This window comes from Alosa sapidissima, chromosome 13 (assembly GCF_018492685.1).
Source record: "Alosa sapidissima isolate fAloSap1 chromosome 13, fAloSap1.pri, whole genome shotgun sequence".
Classification (NCBI taxonomy): Eukaryota; Metazoa; Chordata; class Actinopteri; order Clupeiformes; family Clupeidae; genus Alosa; species Alosa sapidissima.
Genome location: NC_055969.1, coordinates 10,746,822 through 10,766,872, shown reverse-complemented (window position 1 = coordinate 10,766,872; position 20,051 = coordinate 10,746,822). Strand labels below are relative to the sequence as shown.

General features: G+C 48.7%; 1 protein-coding gene across 4 annotated transcripts in view; it reads left to right on the top strand.

The window, feature by feature from the left end:
* Nucleotides 1–20,051, top strand: part of ssbp2 (single-stranded DNA binding protein 2) — a 49,212-nt gene that overhangs the window by 25,727 nt on the left and 3,434 nt on the right. For 2 of the 4 annotated variants that reach the window (XM_042058628.1, XM_042058629.1), the window contains exons 5-13: nucleotides 6,298–6,387; nucleotides 16,200–16,259; nucleotides 16,415–16,481; nucleotides 16,589–16,656; nucleotides 17,044–17,111; nucleotides 17,269–17,314; nucleotides 17,600–17,635; nucleotides 19,036–19,090; nucleotides 19,256–19,326. In XM_042058628.1, the coding sequence (XP_041914562.1) occupies nucleotides 6,298–6,387; nucleotides 16,200–16,259; nucleotides 16,415–16,481; nucleotides 16,589–16,656; nucleotides 17,044–17,111; nucleotides 17,269–17,314; nucleotides 17,600–17,635; nucleotides 19,036–19,090; nucleotides 19,256–19,326 (561 nt within the window). The remainder of the gene's footprint in view (nucleotides 1–6,297; nucleotides 6,388–16,199; nucleotides 16,260–16,414; nucleotides 16,482–16,588; nucleotides 16,657–17,043; nucleotides 17,112–17,268; nucleotides 17,315–17,599; nucleotides 17,636–19,035; nucleotides 19,091–19,255; nucleotides 19,327–20,051) is intronic. The other 2 variants (XM_042058630.1, XM_042058631.1) reach the window with 2 other exon arrangements.

The window sequence follows — 20,051 nt, the reverse complement described above, 5'->3', positions numbered from 1 at the left end:
GATTTGTGTCCCGGGGAGAAGCAGTTGGTCGTCCATTAGCCCCCCGCGGGCATCTGATCGGACCCCCTGCCCACCCCCCCACCCCGATTCCCGGCCAGTCGCCTCCTGCCAGACAGAGGCCCACTGCTGGGGGTCAGGAGGATAAGAGGCTTGTGGGAAGGGATTGCATGTTGAACCCCACACTCCTCTACACCCCCCCCCCACACACACACACACACACACACACACATACACACACAAACACATACAGACACACACACACACACACACACACACACACACACACACACACACACACACACACACACACACACACATACTCACATATACACACACAACTGAAAGCTGGCATGACCTGATCTGACCCGCAGACATCAAATCTCTTCTGCTCTTCCCAAAAAATAGCCCGGAGGTCCGGGGGGTTGTCTAGTACGTGCAGAAGCCCTTGTAAGCACATAGTATGCTCTGAGTTCAGATTTAGAAAAGTTAACAGTCTGTCACTCCTTTACCAGCAAGGCTATCAGACAAACGGACGTACACAGAAAGAGAGAGTTAAATAAGGAGAAAGAGAGAGAGGGGGAGGGGGACTGCTTTGATTTTGGACATGTTTCTGATTCTATCTTTGATTTTTTACTTATCAGGAAAATGAGAATGTCAGTTGATCAGACACAAGAATGTAAATCAAGAGCTCATTCACTCACTACAGAGGCTGTTTCTTGAGCTGGCCATTGACAGTACAGCAGTGATGTGTCTGTATGAGGTCATGCCTATGATCTGACAGGCCGATCGGGTCAGGACTTGTTAGCTTTCAAAAATACAACACAGTGAAATAGTCTACGCCCTTTCACAAGTCGCCTCGTCTTTCTCATGTGAAAATATCAGTCTGCATAACCTAAAGCCAAGTTTGTTCAACCCTGAGTGAATGCCAACACGTTTGCCAAGCTCAGAGATGGCTTCAAGAAGTGTTGAGGTAAACGCATCCGCTGGCATTGGTACCTGGTCCAGATGTTCCCAGAGCCGAGCGGTGCATGCCACCACACCCCCTGTTAAATAATCTCTCCTCAGCCCCAACTCGGGCGTCTGGCCAAGGTCAGGGCTGCCCGCACCTCACGCCCCACCTGCCCGTCCGCAGGCTTCCTTTCCTAACGCATGTAATTGATTCCATTACGGAATTCTAATCAGGAGCACTCTTCATGACTGGGCAGACTTGAGTGGGCTGCGGCGGCGGTTGAAGGGGCCTCCCAACGGTCCGAGCGGGCGACACTGATTTACCTAATCAATGAAGTCTTTTAATTAACACGCACCACCCACGACACGACAGGTGGGGCGACGCGGCGCGCGGCCCGATGACAAACAGGCATCCCCGGTGTTGGCGGCCACAGTGGCACCACAGAGAGCGTTGAACAGAACCCCCAGCAGTTGGCCTTGCTCGCCAACACCTTTCCCATGCAGCTGTTGGCGCACGCCTGTCGTGCTAACACACCGCTCAAATTGGCATTTAAGTGTTGCAAGCCGCCGCGGGCGCCACAGTGAGTTTAGAACAGGATTGGGCCGGGACACTAATCCCTCTGACGGACCCACTTTAAGGGGAAACTCCTCGGCAGACGGGTCGGTTTTCACATTTCCTCCTCCATTAACAGGGGCAGACAGAATTTAAAGCTGCGTAAAGCTGCGCACTCAACAGTAGTCGGAAACCCGAAGCTGTCCAGACCCCATTAAACACGCCGTGCACAACTCGGATTTATGGTCGGGCTTATTCATAAATGCAAAGCAACAGGCGATTAAAGACTCACTATATACACTCTATTTCGCACCCTGTCAGAAAGGGCTGTCGTTCCTGTTCTTACTCGCAGGTAGTGGCCAAAGAGCAGGCCAGTTGGTAATTGTAGTCCCTGAAAAGTAGCAGGTTGAATAATTTATGAAACAAATGCATTTGCCAAAAGGTGCTAGGTTTACAACATGTTTTATTCCACTCCAGCAACTTAAGGAGCGCGTGTTTATTTTAGCGTCATGGTTTGTCGGGGCTGTTTTCGCGGCCGGGTTTGTTTGAAGGATGCGCTCGGCTGCGGTCAGCGTGGGCCGCCTGACTGAGGAGAGCTGTCTTTTTTTTTCCGCATACCACTTCTAGAGAAGCAAAACCATGCATGTCGGCACGCCACAGCGCTCAGGCACGCTCAGGCTCATGGGTCTGACAGCGCATACTCAGGTACAGGTTCTTATGGTGAGTAGCCTAGTGTTGGATAACCCTCCCTCCCTCAACGGTCTTTCTAAAAACACGGAAACAGATTCCAGTTCAGAAGGCCACTTTGAACATAAGTGTTCGAAAAACAGTGAAATGCATGACTGATGAGAAGCTGATGTTCCGGTCATCAATATTGTATGTCCTATCTGAGCGCAAATGATAACAATCAAGTCAGATGTAAATCAAGTTGAGAGGTAATGCATGGAATACGCCTGGCGCCTGCAATGTACTGATGGGCTGCATCTTATTGGATGGATCCCAATTAGCTGATGGCTTGATGCATGGGCTCAGCAGAAGCTAATTGTCCTTCACTGGATCAGTTAGCATGGAGTCCCACTTGCTTCAGCTGCCCACTGAAGGGGAGACGTTGAGATAGAAACGCTGCACCCATCATCAGAGCATCCTGTTTTATTAGGCTGGAGATCCCATTACTTTTTAACAGCATGTTCTAGGGCGTTGATGTTGCTGTTTTTAAGTATATGAATGAGGCAGGGTGTATTTTGAGTGTGTGTGTGTGTTTGTGTGTGCATGTGTATGTGTGTGTGTGTGAGTATGTGTGTGTGTGTGTGTGTGTGTGTGCGCGCCTGTCTTTTTTCTCTGCGCGGGCAGAGGAGCCGGTTGGTTGGGAGCTGTGGATCGGTTGGTGAGGAGTTTGTTTGTTTATGCCGGTTTGAAGGTTGTGATAAAGTGCCGCCTCAGCAGAGGAGGCATTAGGCTCGTTTAACACGCCTCATATCCACAAGATTTCATAGATGCAGAGCTCCAGCCGCACTCAGTCCCTCACACACCGCCACATTCACTCGCTCTCCCTGACCACATGGACAAACATATGGTGGACAGACGACCATATTGTTCATATGTGATACTGTCTGCATTGTCTATTGCCTCTGTCTGTACTGCTGAAATAACAACATAGGCCGGAGCCAAATTTGTTGTGTGTATTACAGTAACTCACTTGGCTTCTGGATTCTGATTGTGAAGACAGGAATGCTGTGGTTCAACAGTGAATGAATGCACTCAAGCTGTTTTCTTTTTTTAGTGCTATCATTTCCCCCCCGAGAATGACATTCATACTAAAAGCAGGAATCCTTCTGGGACTGGCGGAGGGTGACATGAACGAATGGAAAGATCAAAAGCGCTTCGTTTCTTGTCAGGAAGGCCGTTTTCCTGCCGGGAGGCAACACAATCAGGGTGTTTTGTCTGAGTGGGCAGCGTGCGAGCCAGTCTGTGTCACAGCACGGCCAGAGGCAGAGAGCCGGCGAAGGCCATCAGCCTCTCGTCATCTTCCCTCCATCTCCCAGTGGACCGTCCATCTGGGGGCTCTCTGAGGAGGGCGCAGGTGCTTTTACACCTCCACCCCTCCCCCCCTACCCTCCACCTCCACCCTCTCCCCACTCCCACCTCCTCTTTGCTGTGTACACCACTGGGGTCTGGCTCCATCACTTCTCCACCTCTCGCGCTGACTTCAGAAGGTGTGGGCTGCCAGCCTGAGGGCACTGACTGACTGCACGGGGCTGCCTCGGGGGAGTGAGGGGGGGTCTCTTTTCATTCTGCTGGCTTTGTGTGCCCCAGCCACCCCCCCCCCCCCCCCACACACACACACACACACACTCTGCCTGCCAGTCATCATCAGCACCACGTCAGGTCTACAGCAGGGTGGCGCGGAGGCAAGCCCCCAACCAACCGCCAGGGGCAGAGGGCATCCTTTTTATGTGTGTGTGTGTGTGTGTGTGTGTGTGTGTTTTTGTGTGTGTGTGTGTGTGTGTGTGTGTGTGTGTTTGTTGAGGCAGGTCAAATGTAGTGAATAATAGCTTGAAAGGGGAATGTGTGTGCATGTGTGTATATGTCTGTCTGTCTGTGTGTGTGTGTGTGTGTGTGTGTGTGTGTGTGTTTTAAGGCAGGTCAAATGTAGTGGATAGCTTGAAAGGGGAATGTGTGTGTGTGTGTGTTTGTTGAGGCAGGTCAAATGTAGTGAATAATAGCTTGAAAGGGGAATGTGTGTGCATGTGTGTATATGTCTGTCTGTGTGTGTGTGTGTGTGTGTGTGTGTGTGTGTGTGTGTGTGTGTGTGTGTGTGTGTGTGTGTGTTTTAAGGCAGGTCAAATGTAGTGGATAGCTTGAAAGGAGAATGTGTGTGTGTGTGTGTGTGTGTGTGTGTGTGTGTGTGTGTGTGTGTGTGTATTTTGAGGCAAGTCAAATGTAGTGGATAGCTTGAAAGGGAAGTGTGTGTTGGGCGGGGGGGTCATGTGTATCCCAACCATGACCTTTCCTCCCTCAGACGTTTGCTCTTCCTCTGAAGGGGTCGGGTTACACCCCTTGCAGGTGCCTTGAGCTTGACCCTTTGCCCTCACTGGTGGCGAACTTGAGCCGGAGGAGTTTGGAGTGTCTCATGTCAACGTGACTCCTTCCTCCAGGATCCAACGCCAGCCCCTGCCCTGTTTGAGTGCTCTCTCTCTCCTTCTCTCTCTCTCTCACTCTCTCTCTCTCTCTCTTTCTCTCTCTCTCTCTCTCTCTTTCTCTCTCTCTTTCCACTCCTCTGCCATGATGGTCCTTCATGCTGCGCTCTCTGTTCCCGAGGCATCCGTCATGGCTGCCAGCCGGCGGCCTGATTAAATCACAGGCTGAGCACGCCGCGTGTATCTGTGTTGTATCGGCACGACGGGGGCTCGGCCTCCGCACCGGCCGAGAGCTCTCCACTCTCTCCTCTCTCCTCTCCCCTCTCCCCTCTCTCCCCTCTCTCCCCTCTCCTCTCCACTCCCCTCTCTCCTCTCTCCTCTCTCCTCTCTCCTCTCTCCTCTCCCCTCTCTCCCTCTCCTCTCCCCTCTCCTCTCCTCTCTCCTCTCTCCTCTCTCTCCTCTCCCCTCTCTCCTCTCCTCTCTCCTCTCCCCTCCTCCCTCTCCCTCTCCTCTCCTCCCTCCTCTCCTCCTCTCCCCTCTCCCCTCTCCTCTCCCTCTCTCCTCTCCTCTCTCCTCTCCCTCTCCCCCTCTCCTCTCCTCCTCTCTCCTCTCCCCTCTCTCCCTCTCTCCTCTCTCCTCTCCCCTCTCCTCCCCTTCTCCGTTGGCCTGTTTACTGGTGCTGTGGGGGTGCTCTCGAGGGGGTTGCATCAGGCGGGCGCACCGGAGCTTGTGCAAAGAGAGAGGGATGAGAGACTTGTGCAAAGAGAGAGGGATGAGAGAGAAAAGAGGGCATGTAAGGAGATAGACGCGCTCCAGCGCCCACCCCCACCCCGCCTGGCCTCAGTGTGACTTCTCACACAACTTCCCTCTGCTGCTCTGATCTGGCCCACTTTGCTGACTGCAATAGACAGGTGCAGCATTAAAAGCAATTCTCTCCTTTTCTCCTGATGATCAGGGATGCTGTGTTTTGGTGCATTCTGATGGGCTGTGTGCTGCTGCTATACAGTGCCAGGCTCAGCTGTGCCACGGCAGGGCAATATATGCTATTGTGTTGTGCTTCATCAGGTGATGTTAAGATGACCTTAGTTGTATTTTGCTGACCTTGACTTTGCGTGAGTACTCCTGCAGTGGAATTCTATTGTCCTGTTCTCTTCTCTGTGCTATGCTACCTTGCGTCACACTGTGTGTGGTCAATGCTAAGCTGTGCTAGTCTGTACTGTACTGTGCTTTGCTGTACTGTGCTGGACCACTGTGGCTTTGCATGTACAGTAGGCTTACTTTGACCCAGGCTCTTATTAGCATTGTTTTGGGAATAGGAGGATAGGGGGCTCAGACACACTAATCCCTGTTCTTTCTGGACGAGCCCCCTTCTCCCGTGTGTTTGTGTGTTGGTTATTCATTCTGATCAGCTGTGAAAAAAACTCTTTATTTCTGAAGTAGGCCTACTTAAGACATACCATGCTTTAAATAAATAACCTTGAGATTTAATCAAATGGACAATTCGAAGTTGATGGCAGGAGACCTGGAATTTATTCAGTGTCCTGTGAGTGCATATTTTTGTGTGTGTGTGTGTGTATGTGTGTGTGTGCCAGTGACCGCCAGTGGCCATGTTGAGGTAATTGGCTGACTGGATGTGTTTGTGTGTGTCCCTGTCCCTAGAGTGCTGCTGCCGCCCCAAGCCCCGTCCTTGGAAACATGCCTCCAGGAGAGGGGATGCCAGTGGGGCCAGTCCCTCCAGGCTTCTTTCAGGTACACACACACACACACACACACACACACACACACACACACACACACACACACACAGATGGACACATATAAACACACACACACACAGCTGGACACACATAAGTACACACACACACACACACACACATGCACACACACACACACACACACACACACACACACACACACACACACACACACACACACACATACACACACACACACACACACACGCACACACACACAGATGGACACATTAGCACACACACACACACACACACAGATAAACCTTAGCCTGGGGCCGCAGCACTGACAGCACATTGCTCACGCTATTGGTATATACATGCTGAAAGAAGAATGTGCAGTCTGGTGTAGTGTTAATTTCGTCAGACGAGACGAGAGGAAATATGTTAGTCAACAACCTTTTTTTTCATGACTAAGACGAGACGATGACGAGACAGCAGTAATGTCCTGAAACACTGACTAAGACTATCTTAAGATGCATTATTGTTGACGAAAAAAGACGAGACTAAAATGTCTTCCATGAAATAAAAACTAAGATAAAATCTCTCTTCATTTTCGTCTACAAAATGAGAAGACAGAATATCTAGCTGTTACGTTTTCAAAATATTCCGAATGAGTTCATACGCAACAGCTTTCCTGTAGGCTAGTCTACGTGCTGTTGCTGCAACCCTGTGGCTGCAACACAAAACTACATGGAACAAGAACACTGGAGATTTCTGCCAGAGTTAGCAAGCTAACTACCTAAGCTGTATGCCACAATGCTACATACCCAGAAGTTGAAGCTTCTCTCATACAAATTAACATCCCCCAGAATGTCCATACGAAAATGTTCATCATGTAATGTCAACTATTTAACTACTTAGACTGATGATGCCAAGTTTGCTAGCAAGTAAGCTAATATGGAAAGTTCGCTAGCAAGTTAGCTATGGCTAAGATGGAGAGTCTGTTTGGGGAATGTGTTGTGTTTGGGCGTATATCGCCATCTAGCGAGGCGGAGTAAAACATTAATACTTTGGTCTATGACAGTGTTTCTCAAACAGTTTCTTCTTTTTCAGTTTCAGGACCACTTAACTAACCCTAGCTAAAAAAAAAAAAAGATTATACCTTCTTCAACAGTAGCCTATAATTAGTCTACACTATAGGCCTACTCACTGAACAACTTTGCTTATTGTGTGGATTCATACTATATGATTTAAACTGGCATATCTTACATAGACAGTGTTGCAGAACTGTTTTTACATACAAGTTGGTTCAATATTGCAAACAACTCATCTATATTATATTTTACCACGTCTGCTCGCGGACCACTTGGGATAGCTTGCGGACCACCAGTGATTCCCGGACCACACTTTGAGAAACACTGGTCTACGAATATGACAGTGGTCCATTCAAATCTTTTACGTCTATGGTCAAATCCCAGCCGAGCTATAACTGTAGCTCGACTTACCTGTGCATGTAAACATACTGACTGACAAAAAATCAGAATGAGTAATTATAACAGACGAGTAGCTTTGTGGACACACAATATTGTTGGAAAATTGAGATGCGTGAAACACTATTTGACTCAAATGGTAATCAAAATGGTAAAAAAAAGACTAAAATGTGTTGACTAAAACTGACCAAGACTAAGATACCTTTAGTTTTCTTTTGACTAAAACTAGATTAAAATGACGAGACTTTTAGTCGACTAAAACTTGACTAACAAAAATTATATTTGAATGACTAAATATGACAAAGACTAAAAAGGACATTTCGTCACAAGACTAAGACTAGGACTAAATTAAAAATAGGTGACAAAATTAACACTAGTCTGGTGTGTCATGTCTGAGATGCCCACACACACACATTAGTACACACACAATCTGTTAGAGCAAGGAGAATCACAGCAACACTCTTCTTACTCATGTTGATATCCAGGGTTTTTTACCGCTTTTCCAATCTTGTTGATAGATAATATTAGTGCAGCATAATGACTTAAACCACAAGTCAGACCGATGGGACAGCCGATAAGGACTGAATACATATGGCCCCCTTCTGTAAGACTGTGTGTCTCTAGTGCAACTGAAGTGTACACTGCTCATGAGGTAATGATGTTGTATGCGGTATATGTTTTTGTCTGTTAGTTGACACAAATAGTCGAACTGTCAGACAGCCCTTTCTTGCGTGTGAGATAAGAGTCGTCGTCCTAGTGGGCGCGCTCAGGAAAAGGAGCATTTATTCCACATGCACACTGGGTGTGGGGTCACTGATTGTTTTAAACTCGCAGTGGCTGAGAGCTTCTCTCTCCGGCTCTGATAATTACGTCTGCACCTCGGCCATAAGCCTCTCAAAAATCCTGTCTGCGTTGCGTCTGACTCAGGCTATTCCACCGGAAGACGGGGACAGACAAGTCGACCGACGTTCCTTTGAAGTTTGAAACTTATTGTCAAAAAAATAAATAAAAAAACAGCGGGGGATTGGCGGCCCCGTCCTCTCCTGCTCCGTGAGCTGCGGTTAGTCCGGGGCTTTTCGGAGCGATATGAAAATAGCGAGGCGTCTCTGTAAACAGCCCACCTGTGGTGACTTTGAGAGGGAGGTGAGCTACGCCCGGAGTGAAACTGGCATGGTGCAGCCTTCCATTGGCTAGTGGTGCAGAGGAGAGGAGGAGAAGGGACGCGCTGCGTGATGCGGTGCGCTGCGGTGCGGTGCGGTGCGGTGTGGTGCGGTGCAGTGTGGTGCAGCGTAGCACAGCGGAGAGAGGAGAGGAAATGAGACGTTTAAAGGGTAGAGGAGGGGAGTAGTGGCGGTGTAATGTGCTATGAAATTCAGCGAGAATCTGCTCTCTCGGCTGCGGTGACACGCAGTGCACGGTTGTAAGCTTCTATTGTTGTGTGTGTGTGTGTGTGTGTGTGTGTGTGTGTGTGAGTGAAAGAGTAAATTCAGTATGAGACTGACCCGAGACTGACAGTATTGCGGCTGCTTCTTTTGTACACGCACACACACACACACACACACATACAGTACACACACCCACATACACACAAACACACACACATACACACACACACACAAACACCCGCACACATACACACACACACACGCACACACACATACACACACCCACACTACCATAATCGCAGCCTTTCAAATGACCGGAGCATACCAGTTTTCACTCGGTAATCACTGAATGATCCGGAAGGCTGGAATCTGTTCTCTCCCTCTCTCTCTCTTTCTCACTCTCTCTCTCTCTCTCTCTCTCTCTCATACACACACACACACACACACACACACATTCACACACACACGCACACATGAACACACACACACACACACACACACACTTCATCTCTCTCTCTTTCTCTCTCTTTATCCACCTCATTGTGATTCATGCCGTCTCTGGCTGAACATGTGTTCACATCTCTTTTATCAGTCCGGCGTCACTGATTTCGTGTCCTCCAGGGTCACATTATCACTCGCAGTGGCGGCGCAGGAAAAAAAGACGTGACGGAGGAATCAATCGCGGCAAGGCACGGACCTGCGGCCGGCCCGGACCAGGGGAAACGGAAGCGTGGTGCCGTGGTATTTATAGACGACCGGTCATTTGGTTAACACAACAGACCCTTTCCCATTTGGACTTTCGGGTTGCAAGGAAGTGTCCTTAGGAGGCAAATGAGCTTATGTAAAATGTCTAAAGTAAGGACACCCATCAGATGCCAGAGCTGTGTTCACCTGAGCTGTCCTCTGACACACAACACATATGGGATCATGGGAGTCTGATTTGGGGATTTGGGGGATTTTGGGGTGCTGGGAAAAGCCTGTAGTAGAAAAGCCCCTAGGGCTCTCCTGATCTCGGCTCAAATCGAAAGAAGATCCAGTCCCTCACATTAAGTAGATCAACGAACCCACCCACTCCACCTCCATTCTCAAACATAACAGCTTTTTGTTAGTGCGGAGGTAGATATCCCCGATCTCCGCTCTTTGTAAAGGGCTCATTTGTCCTTGCAGTGGTGTGGCAGAACAGTGTTGCGGTGGGTCAATAGTGCCCCCACACCACACCACACCACACCACGCCACATCACACCATGCTACGCCACACCACGCCATGCCACGCCACGCCACGCCACGCCACGCCACGCCACGCCACGCCACACCATGCCACATCACAACATGCCACACCACACCACACCACACCACACCATGCCACTCCATGCCACACCACACCACACCATGCCACTCCATGCCACACCACACCACACCACACCACACCACACCACGCCACATCACACCATGCTACGCCACACCACGCCATGCCACGCCACGCCACACCACACCACGCCACGCCACGCCACACCATGCCACATCACAACATGCCACACCACACCACACCACACCACACCATGCCACTCCATGCCACGCCACACCACACCACACCACACCACACCACACCATGCCACTCCATGCCACACCACACCACACCACACCACACCACACCATGCCACTCCATGCCACACCACACCACACCACGCCACACCACGCAATACCACACCACACCACACCATGCCACTCCATGCCACACCACACCACACCACGCCACACCACGCAATACCACACCACGCCACACCACACCACGCCACACTATACATGAAAGGAAAAAACATAGAGCGGTGCCAGGCAGCCAGAGACAACACTGATGCTGCTGCCGCTGCTGCTTCGAGGGAAAGTGTAAAAGCAGCAGATGCATTATTGAAGGCTTTTTTATCTCCTGGCCAGGGCATTTGCATTCTCTCTTCACCCCCACCCACCCTCTACCGTCTTTCCTTTTTTTTCTCTCTCTCTCTCTCCCTCCACCTCTCTTCTCAGTTCTACCTCTCTCGTAGTCGCACTCTTCTTCCGTTTTTCTCCTTCGTTTATTCTCACCTCTCTCACTCCCCCCTCCCCCACCTGACTTCTCTCTCACTTCCTGATTTCTCTCTCGTCTCTCTGAGCGTCTACTTCTCTCTCCTTTCACTCACTTCATCCCTTCCTACCTTCCTCTTGTTGTCTTTTCTCCTCCTCCTCCTCTCTGTCTTTCTCTTTTCCTCCTCTCCCCCCCTTCATCAAGTCTCCTCTTACTCTCTCTCTCTCTCTCTCTGCTCTTCTCTCTCTCTTTCTCTCTCTCTCTCTCTCTTCTCAGCATTCTTCTCTCTCTCCTCACGTCCTCCCTTTTTCTTTCACATTTGACTTCAGCATCTCCCTCTGTCTCTTCTCTCTCTCCCTCAATCTCTCCTACCTCCCCCCATCCCCAACCACCCCCACCAGCACTCCCTCGCTCTCCCTCGCTCCCTCTCTCCTCCCAGGATGCACTGAGGCATGTCATATCGCTCAGGCTCACCGCCGAGTCGCCTGGGACGGCCCGTTCCGGCCCCCCGAATCTGAGTCAACAGCGTGCACGGCTACACCTGAAGCCCACGGGCCGCCGCTACCACGCCAGCCCACAAGCTGACCCGCTATTACTTATTTATCTCACGGCCACATGACCACAGTGACCACTCTCCTGCAGCCCATGCCTCTGAGCTGGACTCTCTCTCTCTTTCTCTCTCTTTCTCTCTCTCTCTCTCTCTCTCTCTCTCTGTCTCTCCCCTACCTCTGCCTTTCCTCTAACAACTGTTTTTGTTCTCCCCCCAGCTCTGTGTCAGGCTGTCGATATTCTGGCAGCAGACACGGCGCGAGATGTGCCGATGTGATGCGGTTATTTTTGGTCCATGGCACGCACTGCCAGAACCTATCTGAACTTGCCATACGCCATGCCGATATTTATAAAAATAGGAACTGTTTCATTTGGGGCTCTGGCGTGTTTTTTTCCCCTCCAACTCTCTCTCTCTCTCTCTCTCTCTCTCTCTCTGTCTGCCCCCCCTTTCTCTCTCTTTATTTCTTCCTCACTTCGTCAAGCTGAGGCAGGGACGCTGGTGTGTGTGTTCCAAAGACTCCATTTCAGACTCCATTTTAGTCAGTTAGTCAGTCACAGTAACTCCATGTCCTCCCCGTGTCTTGTTAACAAAGAGGCATTCACAGTAGAGTGATAAGACTCCTGGCACATATGAGGTCACAAAAATGGTCTCTATATGTGTTGAACTACACTGCCTTTCCTTAAAAAATGACCGGTCTGGCTAACAGGTTGTGTTACAAACCTTTGAGATTTTATGGTCATTGACCATGGGTATTTTTGGCCATTCCTGACTAAGGAATTAGCAAAGGCTATGTGCCCTCGTATGCCTCCTCCTTTGCAGAGCAGCTTTGTGGTGGCTTGTACCAGTCACCTTCCTGTTCCTTTGTCTGCATATGTGTTGAAGTGTTGTATTCACATGCTGTTAGTGTGTTGGTCTATCAGTCACCTTGCACTCTTGGGAGATTCCGAATAGATGGCTTGTTCACAGCACCAGTACTATTGTGAGAGGACAGACTGAACAAAATGGATTCAATTGTGGATGAACTGAAAGGAGACACTTTGTAATGACAAATACAAGGACATGGCCAACACCTGTTTTTTCTGATGTATGTTGGCTAGTGCCAATGTATGTTTGCCTTTTCACTGAATGTAGACCTTAATGTGTGACACACACACACACACACACACACACACACATACATGCATCAAGCTTGTAACTGGAGAGCCATTGTAAGTCTGCTGAAAGAGAGCAGGAAATGGTTTGTTCAACAGTGCCCCCTAGAGTTGAAATGGAGAACACTGCCAGAATGATTCATTGTGCATTGTAGTGACTGCAATCAAAATGTGTGCTGCATACAGAGCCCTGATTTTCCTGCTGTCTTTGCCACCAGAGCAGGAATATATTGGGACATGCTCTTGCATGTTGTGTTGTGGCTTTCATTTTTACTGACAAGATCTTCAGGTTAGACTGTAATATGTGTTGCTGACTAATCAAGATGTTTAATACACATGTCTTGATCACATTCTATTTTTGATTTCTTGTTGATATCTTAAGTCAATCTTGAGTCTTTTGAGTCCATTTTAAATCATGCTCTTTAAATTTTTAATTTTACACCGAGTTGGTTGGGCTTCCTTCATTATGGTGGTCATCAAGACGGAAGCCAGCCTGCAGTTACGGGGCCCGCTCAGAGCCCATGGAAGCTTTGTGTAGGGCATTGAGAGTTGAAGGAGTGGCTGGACCTTTAATATTTCATCAGAATTACTTCAGTGTAATCTGATAACTCCATTTATGCGGAGGGAATTGTGAGAGGCGGTCGAGTCCAGTGTCTCAGGAAAGCCTTGATGAGGCTCATTGTCATTAGTGGATAGATGCTGAAGCTAAGCGTCCACTCCAGCCTCTCCCCCCACTCCCAGAGATGCTGCCTTTCCGCTGGTTTAATGGATCCTCCAGAGGCGGCCGGGGGTCAGGCAAGTGCCCACACCCAGAACTCAAGATCCTAGTCCAGGCTTCCTCTCTCTCTCTCTCTCTCTCTCTCTCTCTCTCTCACTGCCACTGCCTCTGCTCTCTCCTGGCTTTAAGTAACTAGTGGACGACAGATGACTAGAAGTCAGAGGCTGGATGTGGTTCATCTGGTTTCCAACCCATCAAGACCAACCCATGCTCTGCATCTTTGAGTTTTCTGTATTAGATATTTGGCATAGACTTCATTTGTATTACATGTGTACCACTGTGCTGAATGGCCACAGTGACTACAAATGGGAGTCTGGAGTATGAATGTGTGAATGTGTATATAAAGTACACGTGCGACATATTGATTTGCTACTTGCAAAGAATGAACTAGCAAGAGGAAAGGAGATATAGGAAAATGAGGAAGAGTAGTGGTGGCTTAAGAGACCCCACACACACATGCACACATACACACACACACACACACGCAAGCACGCACGCACGCACGCACGCACACACACACACACACACACACACACACACACACACGCACATGCACATACACACACACACACACACACACACACACCGACATACGCACACATGCACACACACGCACACACACATGCACACACACATGCACATACACATACACACACACACACGCGGCCTTAGCCTGAGCTCTTTACGGTGATGAATGAGTGTGCTCAGTGCATTATTTTTAGACGGCTTCGGCCCATGAATAATGCAGAGGGTTTCCATGTGGAAAGGAACGCGCGCTCTGTTTGGGTCTCAGCTTCTGGATCTTTCTCTTCTTCTCCCCCCCACCCTGCCCCGACGCACTGCTCCTATGAGGCAGAGAGAGGAGGGGAGGAGGGAGGGAGGGAATCCTCCCTCTGTATACATACGGAACATTTGCCTTGGACCCAGTGCTGTAAGGAGACCTCCTCTCTCCTAGGCTACTACGCTCACCTCGGCGAGGTCCACTGTTCGAAGTCATTAATTATTGAGGCTGACAAATTCGGCCCTGTCACCTCGGTCCATAATTAATCAGTGGCCACTCTCCCGCCTAAATGCCCAGAGGCGCCTCAATCTCAGGTGACCCTGAGAACGTCGCCACAGTGTGAGAACGCTGAGGGGGTGGGGTAAGGGGGGGGTTGTACCAGTGTGTGTGTGTGTGTGTGTGTGTGTGTGTGTGTGTGCGTGTGTGAGGTGACCACTGCTGGAAATTCCTGCCTGGATTCCCATGATTGAAATGACCTTTTAAGGGCTGCTTTTAAATGGCAGTCTGATCATTATACAAAGAACAAGATGGTTTATGCTGACGAAGTGCTAGAGTATTGCACGTAGGTAAACAAAGAGAGTCAAGAGAGTGGGAAGAAGACAGCGAGAACAGACGTGGGCAGACACAACGAGATGAACAACGAGAAAGTAAAAGGGAGACTGCGAGAGACTAAGAATAAAATGACGATTCATCTTCAGAGCCTTTTTCCCTTTTCACCGGAATGTTGCCTTTATTTATTCAGCCATGAATGTGGACTATGGGCCAGTTTTTACCATAACAATAACGGCCTCTTTCTACAGTGCAAATGTCAATTGACCTATGTGTGCCCTGTGTATGCAGCCAGTAGGGAACACAATCTTGAATCAGTTTACACACAGTCAGATATACCGATAGCCGTCATGAAAAACAACATGGCTACCCACGCCAGGCCGGGGTACATGTTTAAAAGGATTCAGATGATCTCAGATACCTCTTGAAAGGGACTGAGGAAGCTAATTCAGCCCTGACAGAAGTGCCAGCAACAGTCCCCCCAGCCTTGATCCCTTGAGCAGGTAGAGATATGGCTGCATGAATATCAGAACATTACTGAGGTCAGGACTGTTTGCCAAAGGAGAACAGTTTGGGTGCTTAAGCCGTCTCCGGTCAGCTAGTCAGACTTGCTTTGTCGGAGCCACACACTTAACATCCTCATCCTCTTGTAGTCGTATTTGTCACCTAAGGTCTCCTTTGCAATGTAACGCTATTCCTCATTTTGTAAGTCGATTTGCATAAAAGTGTCTGCTAAATGAATTAATGAATGAGTTGCATGGGCTTTTGACAAGAGATGCAGGTGACCAATCTGTTCTGTATGACTTTGTCCACGATGGCAGTGGAGCCTGTAGCGCTCTGGTACACTGTGCAGGCTGTTCCAGCGCTTGTTCACTGTGGAAGTGCTGCATGTAAACCAGGCTGAGAGGAGCTTTGCTTTGCCTGCCTCTTTTATTAATCTTCAAGAGGCCCCTTTTAGCTCCTTTTTATTTTTCTGATCTGAGGTGCTTGATGGCTCCTTTGAGCACGTGCGGAGATCAATGAGCAGCTCTCTTCCCTAAAGATCCACCCAACACGAAGATTTCCCTCAGTCTTTCTCTCTCTCTCTCTCTCTCTGAATGCTTTCTGTCGTTTTGTCTCCGCAGCCCTTCATGTCACCACGCTACCCAGGTGGTCCCAGGCCTCCACTCAGAATACCCAATCAGGTACGGCATCTTCCCTGACTCCCACACATTTCTACTCTCTCCAGTGCAATCTAACTGTTGTTCTAAGTGCTGTTTTGTAGTTTGTATGTGTCATAGCACATGTATGCTAGATGTTTGACACACTCGGTTCTCCGTACTGCTGTTTATTTGCTCAGGCACTAGGAGGAGTCCCCGGTAACCAGGCCTTACTACCCAGCGGGATGGATCCCACACGACAGCAAGGTCTGTCTTTTGGCAGGATCGTCTTAATCGTCTTAAACTCCGTAACATTTGAGTGTTGTTCTGAGTCATGTGTTTTACCCCCTTCTTTTTGTGTGTGTTTTTATCAGGCCATCCAAACATGGGTGGAATGCAGAGAATGACACCGCCCAGAGGAATGGTGCCTCTCGGGCCACAGGTAGAACACTGACCTCAATCAGCGGTCATCTGAGTTACAGACAAAAAGGTCTTTTGTAATGGGAGTTCTTATGTTGGATAGACACCATGTTAGCACATGTGGGAAGTATGTGGTTTAGTGACAAACCTGGGTAGGTTAACTCAAAGTAAGTGGTAAACCTCCTACAACTAGAGCCCTATGGCATTGTTTTGTTACGATAATGAAGCCACGCTTTTCTAATAGGAGGTTTACCACTTACTATGAGTTAACTTACTCAGATTTGTCACTAAACCACGTACTTAAAATACCCCCCAGGTCTCTTGATAACCTCGTAAAAGTATGTAGAAGCGACTTAAAGAGGTGGTGGTGTAACATTTCTAGCTAGTGACCACATCTGTTTCTCTGCAGGGTTATGGTGGAGGGATGAGGCCTCCACTGAATGCCTTAGGTGGTCCAGGGATGCCAGGGATGAATATGTAAGAATTCAGCAGCTCCTCACTCCTCTGTCAGCATGTCTACATCTCCTTAGAAAGTCAACAGAATGAAGACTCATGTTATGTAATAATACGAATATGACTTAGTTTATAATAGGAAGTCAAATGAATACGTTTGTCTCCATCTGTGTTTGTAAAGGGGACCTGGAGGAAGACCGTGGCCGAACCCACCCAACTCTAACTCGGTGAGTCCGCATAACATACACCAAAACTCTTGTGACAGATTATTGTCTTTTACGTATTTATTTCAGTCTCAAGGAATGCAGTCTTTACCATTCTATTTTAGTGCTCGCTACAAGACAAAGCAAAAACAAAACTCCTTATCCGCATCTTTTTGCTGACATTTTTTTTTTCTCCGGGTTGTTTCTCTTCTCCCCTCTCTTTCTTTTTTCCCTCTCTCTCTCTCTCTCTCTCTCTCCCTCTCTCTCTCTCTCTCTCTCTCTCTCTCCCACTGCATTGCTGGCATTTAGATCCCCTACTCCTCGGCATCTCCGGGGAGCTATGTGGTAGGTAACACATCCATCTTTATTCAGACACACACGGAGAGAGAAAGTGCTGAGAAGGCCGTGAGCTCCGGGCCCCTCGGCTGCTGGCACCAACCCCCCTGCTCTGCTCACCTTGGTCCCCCCCACGCCGTAATTGCTTTCTGTCCAGTGCTTCTCGTGAGCCACATCATTTCCCACAGCGTTTTTGGAATGCATGAACTACTTAATTTTACGGTCGGAATTTGCCGCATTGTTTACTGTTTACTAATGTGTTTGCATATACTAAACACACTACATGTGTGTGTATTCACTGATCAAACAAGCCTGACCAGATAGCTGATAGTGGTTGTCTGTTTTGTAGTGTGTTGTCCCTAATGTTATACACACATCCCAAATTGTGCTGATACACGACATCGTTATGTACTAGTTCAGCTGTTACTGTAACGCTGCTCGTGGATGTCCGTGTCCCTGTTAACGGCTTCTCTTGTCGACATTCTATTAGGGCCACGGTGTGCTGCGTCGCCCCATGGTGTTTACGGAAAGCAGCTCCGCCACGACAGGGGCTCGGGAAGCCTGGGCCGAGTCAGCAGAGAGAGAGAGGGAAGAGAGAGGGAGAGAGAGAAAGAGAGGGAGAGGGAGTGGGAGAGGGAGACCTAATTAAATTTGGTAAGGCATAGGAGGGGTGGGTGGAGGAGGGGGGCGGGGGGGGTCGGTTGTTGTTCTGTGTGGAGGAGGAAGATATGCAGAGTGCTGACCACAGCGACAGACCCGAGCACCGAGGATCACTGCACACAAACTGTTATGGCGCTCCTCGTAAAAGCCAGTGATGGAAGGGAATCATAAGGTAGTGGGGCAGTAGCACAGCAAACCTCCCTGGCAGTGTCCAATGAGGACATGGATTATATGATCCATGCAGTGAACAGTTTTGTTTTTGAATGGTCTATGTGTGATAACTCTAGAAATAAGAAAGAGATTAATTATGTTCTAAGAGATTATTTATGTTTTATAAGTTCATCATTAGGCAGTTATAGTTGTTCATCCCAGGTTAATTTCAATGGAAAAATCTGTGCAATTTCTATCAGTTTTCCAAATAATAACGAGTGTAGTGAAAGTATGATTCTATTTTACAAGGGCCACATATCTCTCATCTTAGTACCACATTTGAGTGAATACTGGTTATTATGTGAAGCCTTCAGTTGATGTCATGACTACCACCCAATATGTGTTCCATAATCAGAGTGTTTTGCCTGATGCACCTGATGCCTACAGTTGTCTGATACACCCACCATGCTGGTCCAAGTGAAGCAGGAGACTGTTTATTTGGGACCCTGCAGAGAGACGTTTAAAAACAGCCATGCCCACAGCTGTCGTCGTCAGGCTTTTCTTATTTGTTTGTTTGTTTACTTGTTTGTCTTTGTCAGGGTCCCCCGGGAGGCGGCGGCCCCCCAGGAACGCCCATCATGCCAAGCCCAGCAGGTAGAGCTTTATAGTCCTCCGTGCTCCTTATGGGCCAATTATAAAATATGAAAAGTCGCTGGTTAAGGATTAAATACACCTTATCACCATATTTCATCTTGTAATTGTAACTTAACATTAGACCCCTGTCTGGCTCTTTGAACAAGCAGTACACTTATTTTCCAGACTCCACCAACTCTGGCGAGAACATGTACACCATGATAAATGCAGTCCCACCAGGAGCGAGTCGGCAAAACGTAAGCATCGCGCTGCGGGGTTATTTTCATGATGAATCGCACGGAGGAAAGAGGCCATAAATTACAAAACAAATAAATTAAGAGCAGCAGATAGCTCGGCGGGTATACATTACTCTAGCCCTCCACCCTAGGCCCTCATCTCTCCTTTAAATCTCGCTAATGCAGCTCTTGGCAAAGGCGGAGGGGCCAGTGCCCGCGGCCAGATTAATCCTTGAGTGCTGGGCCCAGGCTCACTGTCCTGACCCCGCACGTCGTGATTTAGCACCCGCCCCTGACTCACAGTGGGCGCTCTGTTCTGGGACTGTGATCTCGCTGACCCCTTCAGGACTCCTGTCGTCCACACGGCGTCTTTCCATTCCCTTCCCTTTTCTCTCTCTCTCTCTCTCTCTCTCTCTCTCTCTCTCTCTCTCTCTCTCTCTCTCCTTCTCTCGGTCAGTTCCTGTTCATGCCAAGGCAGCTGGTGGCTGATTGAAGAGGTCTGTGGGTGAGAACGCAAAGTCACAGTCCTTGGGTCTGGAGCAATGTACAAGCTGCCATTCATTTAGCAGGGACATTAGCTCCAACTGTTATTCACTCTGTCCCTAAGCAGATCATTCATCTTGATTTGTCATGCTGGTGTTACCTGAGGTGACTGAAAAATGTCAAACATATGTTAGTATGTATTATAATATTGACAAATACAACAATATAGATGAAAACAATTGCTGATGCTTGTGTCAAAATAG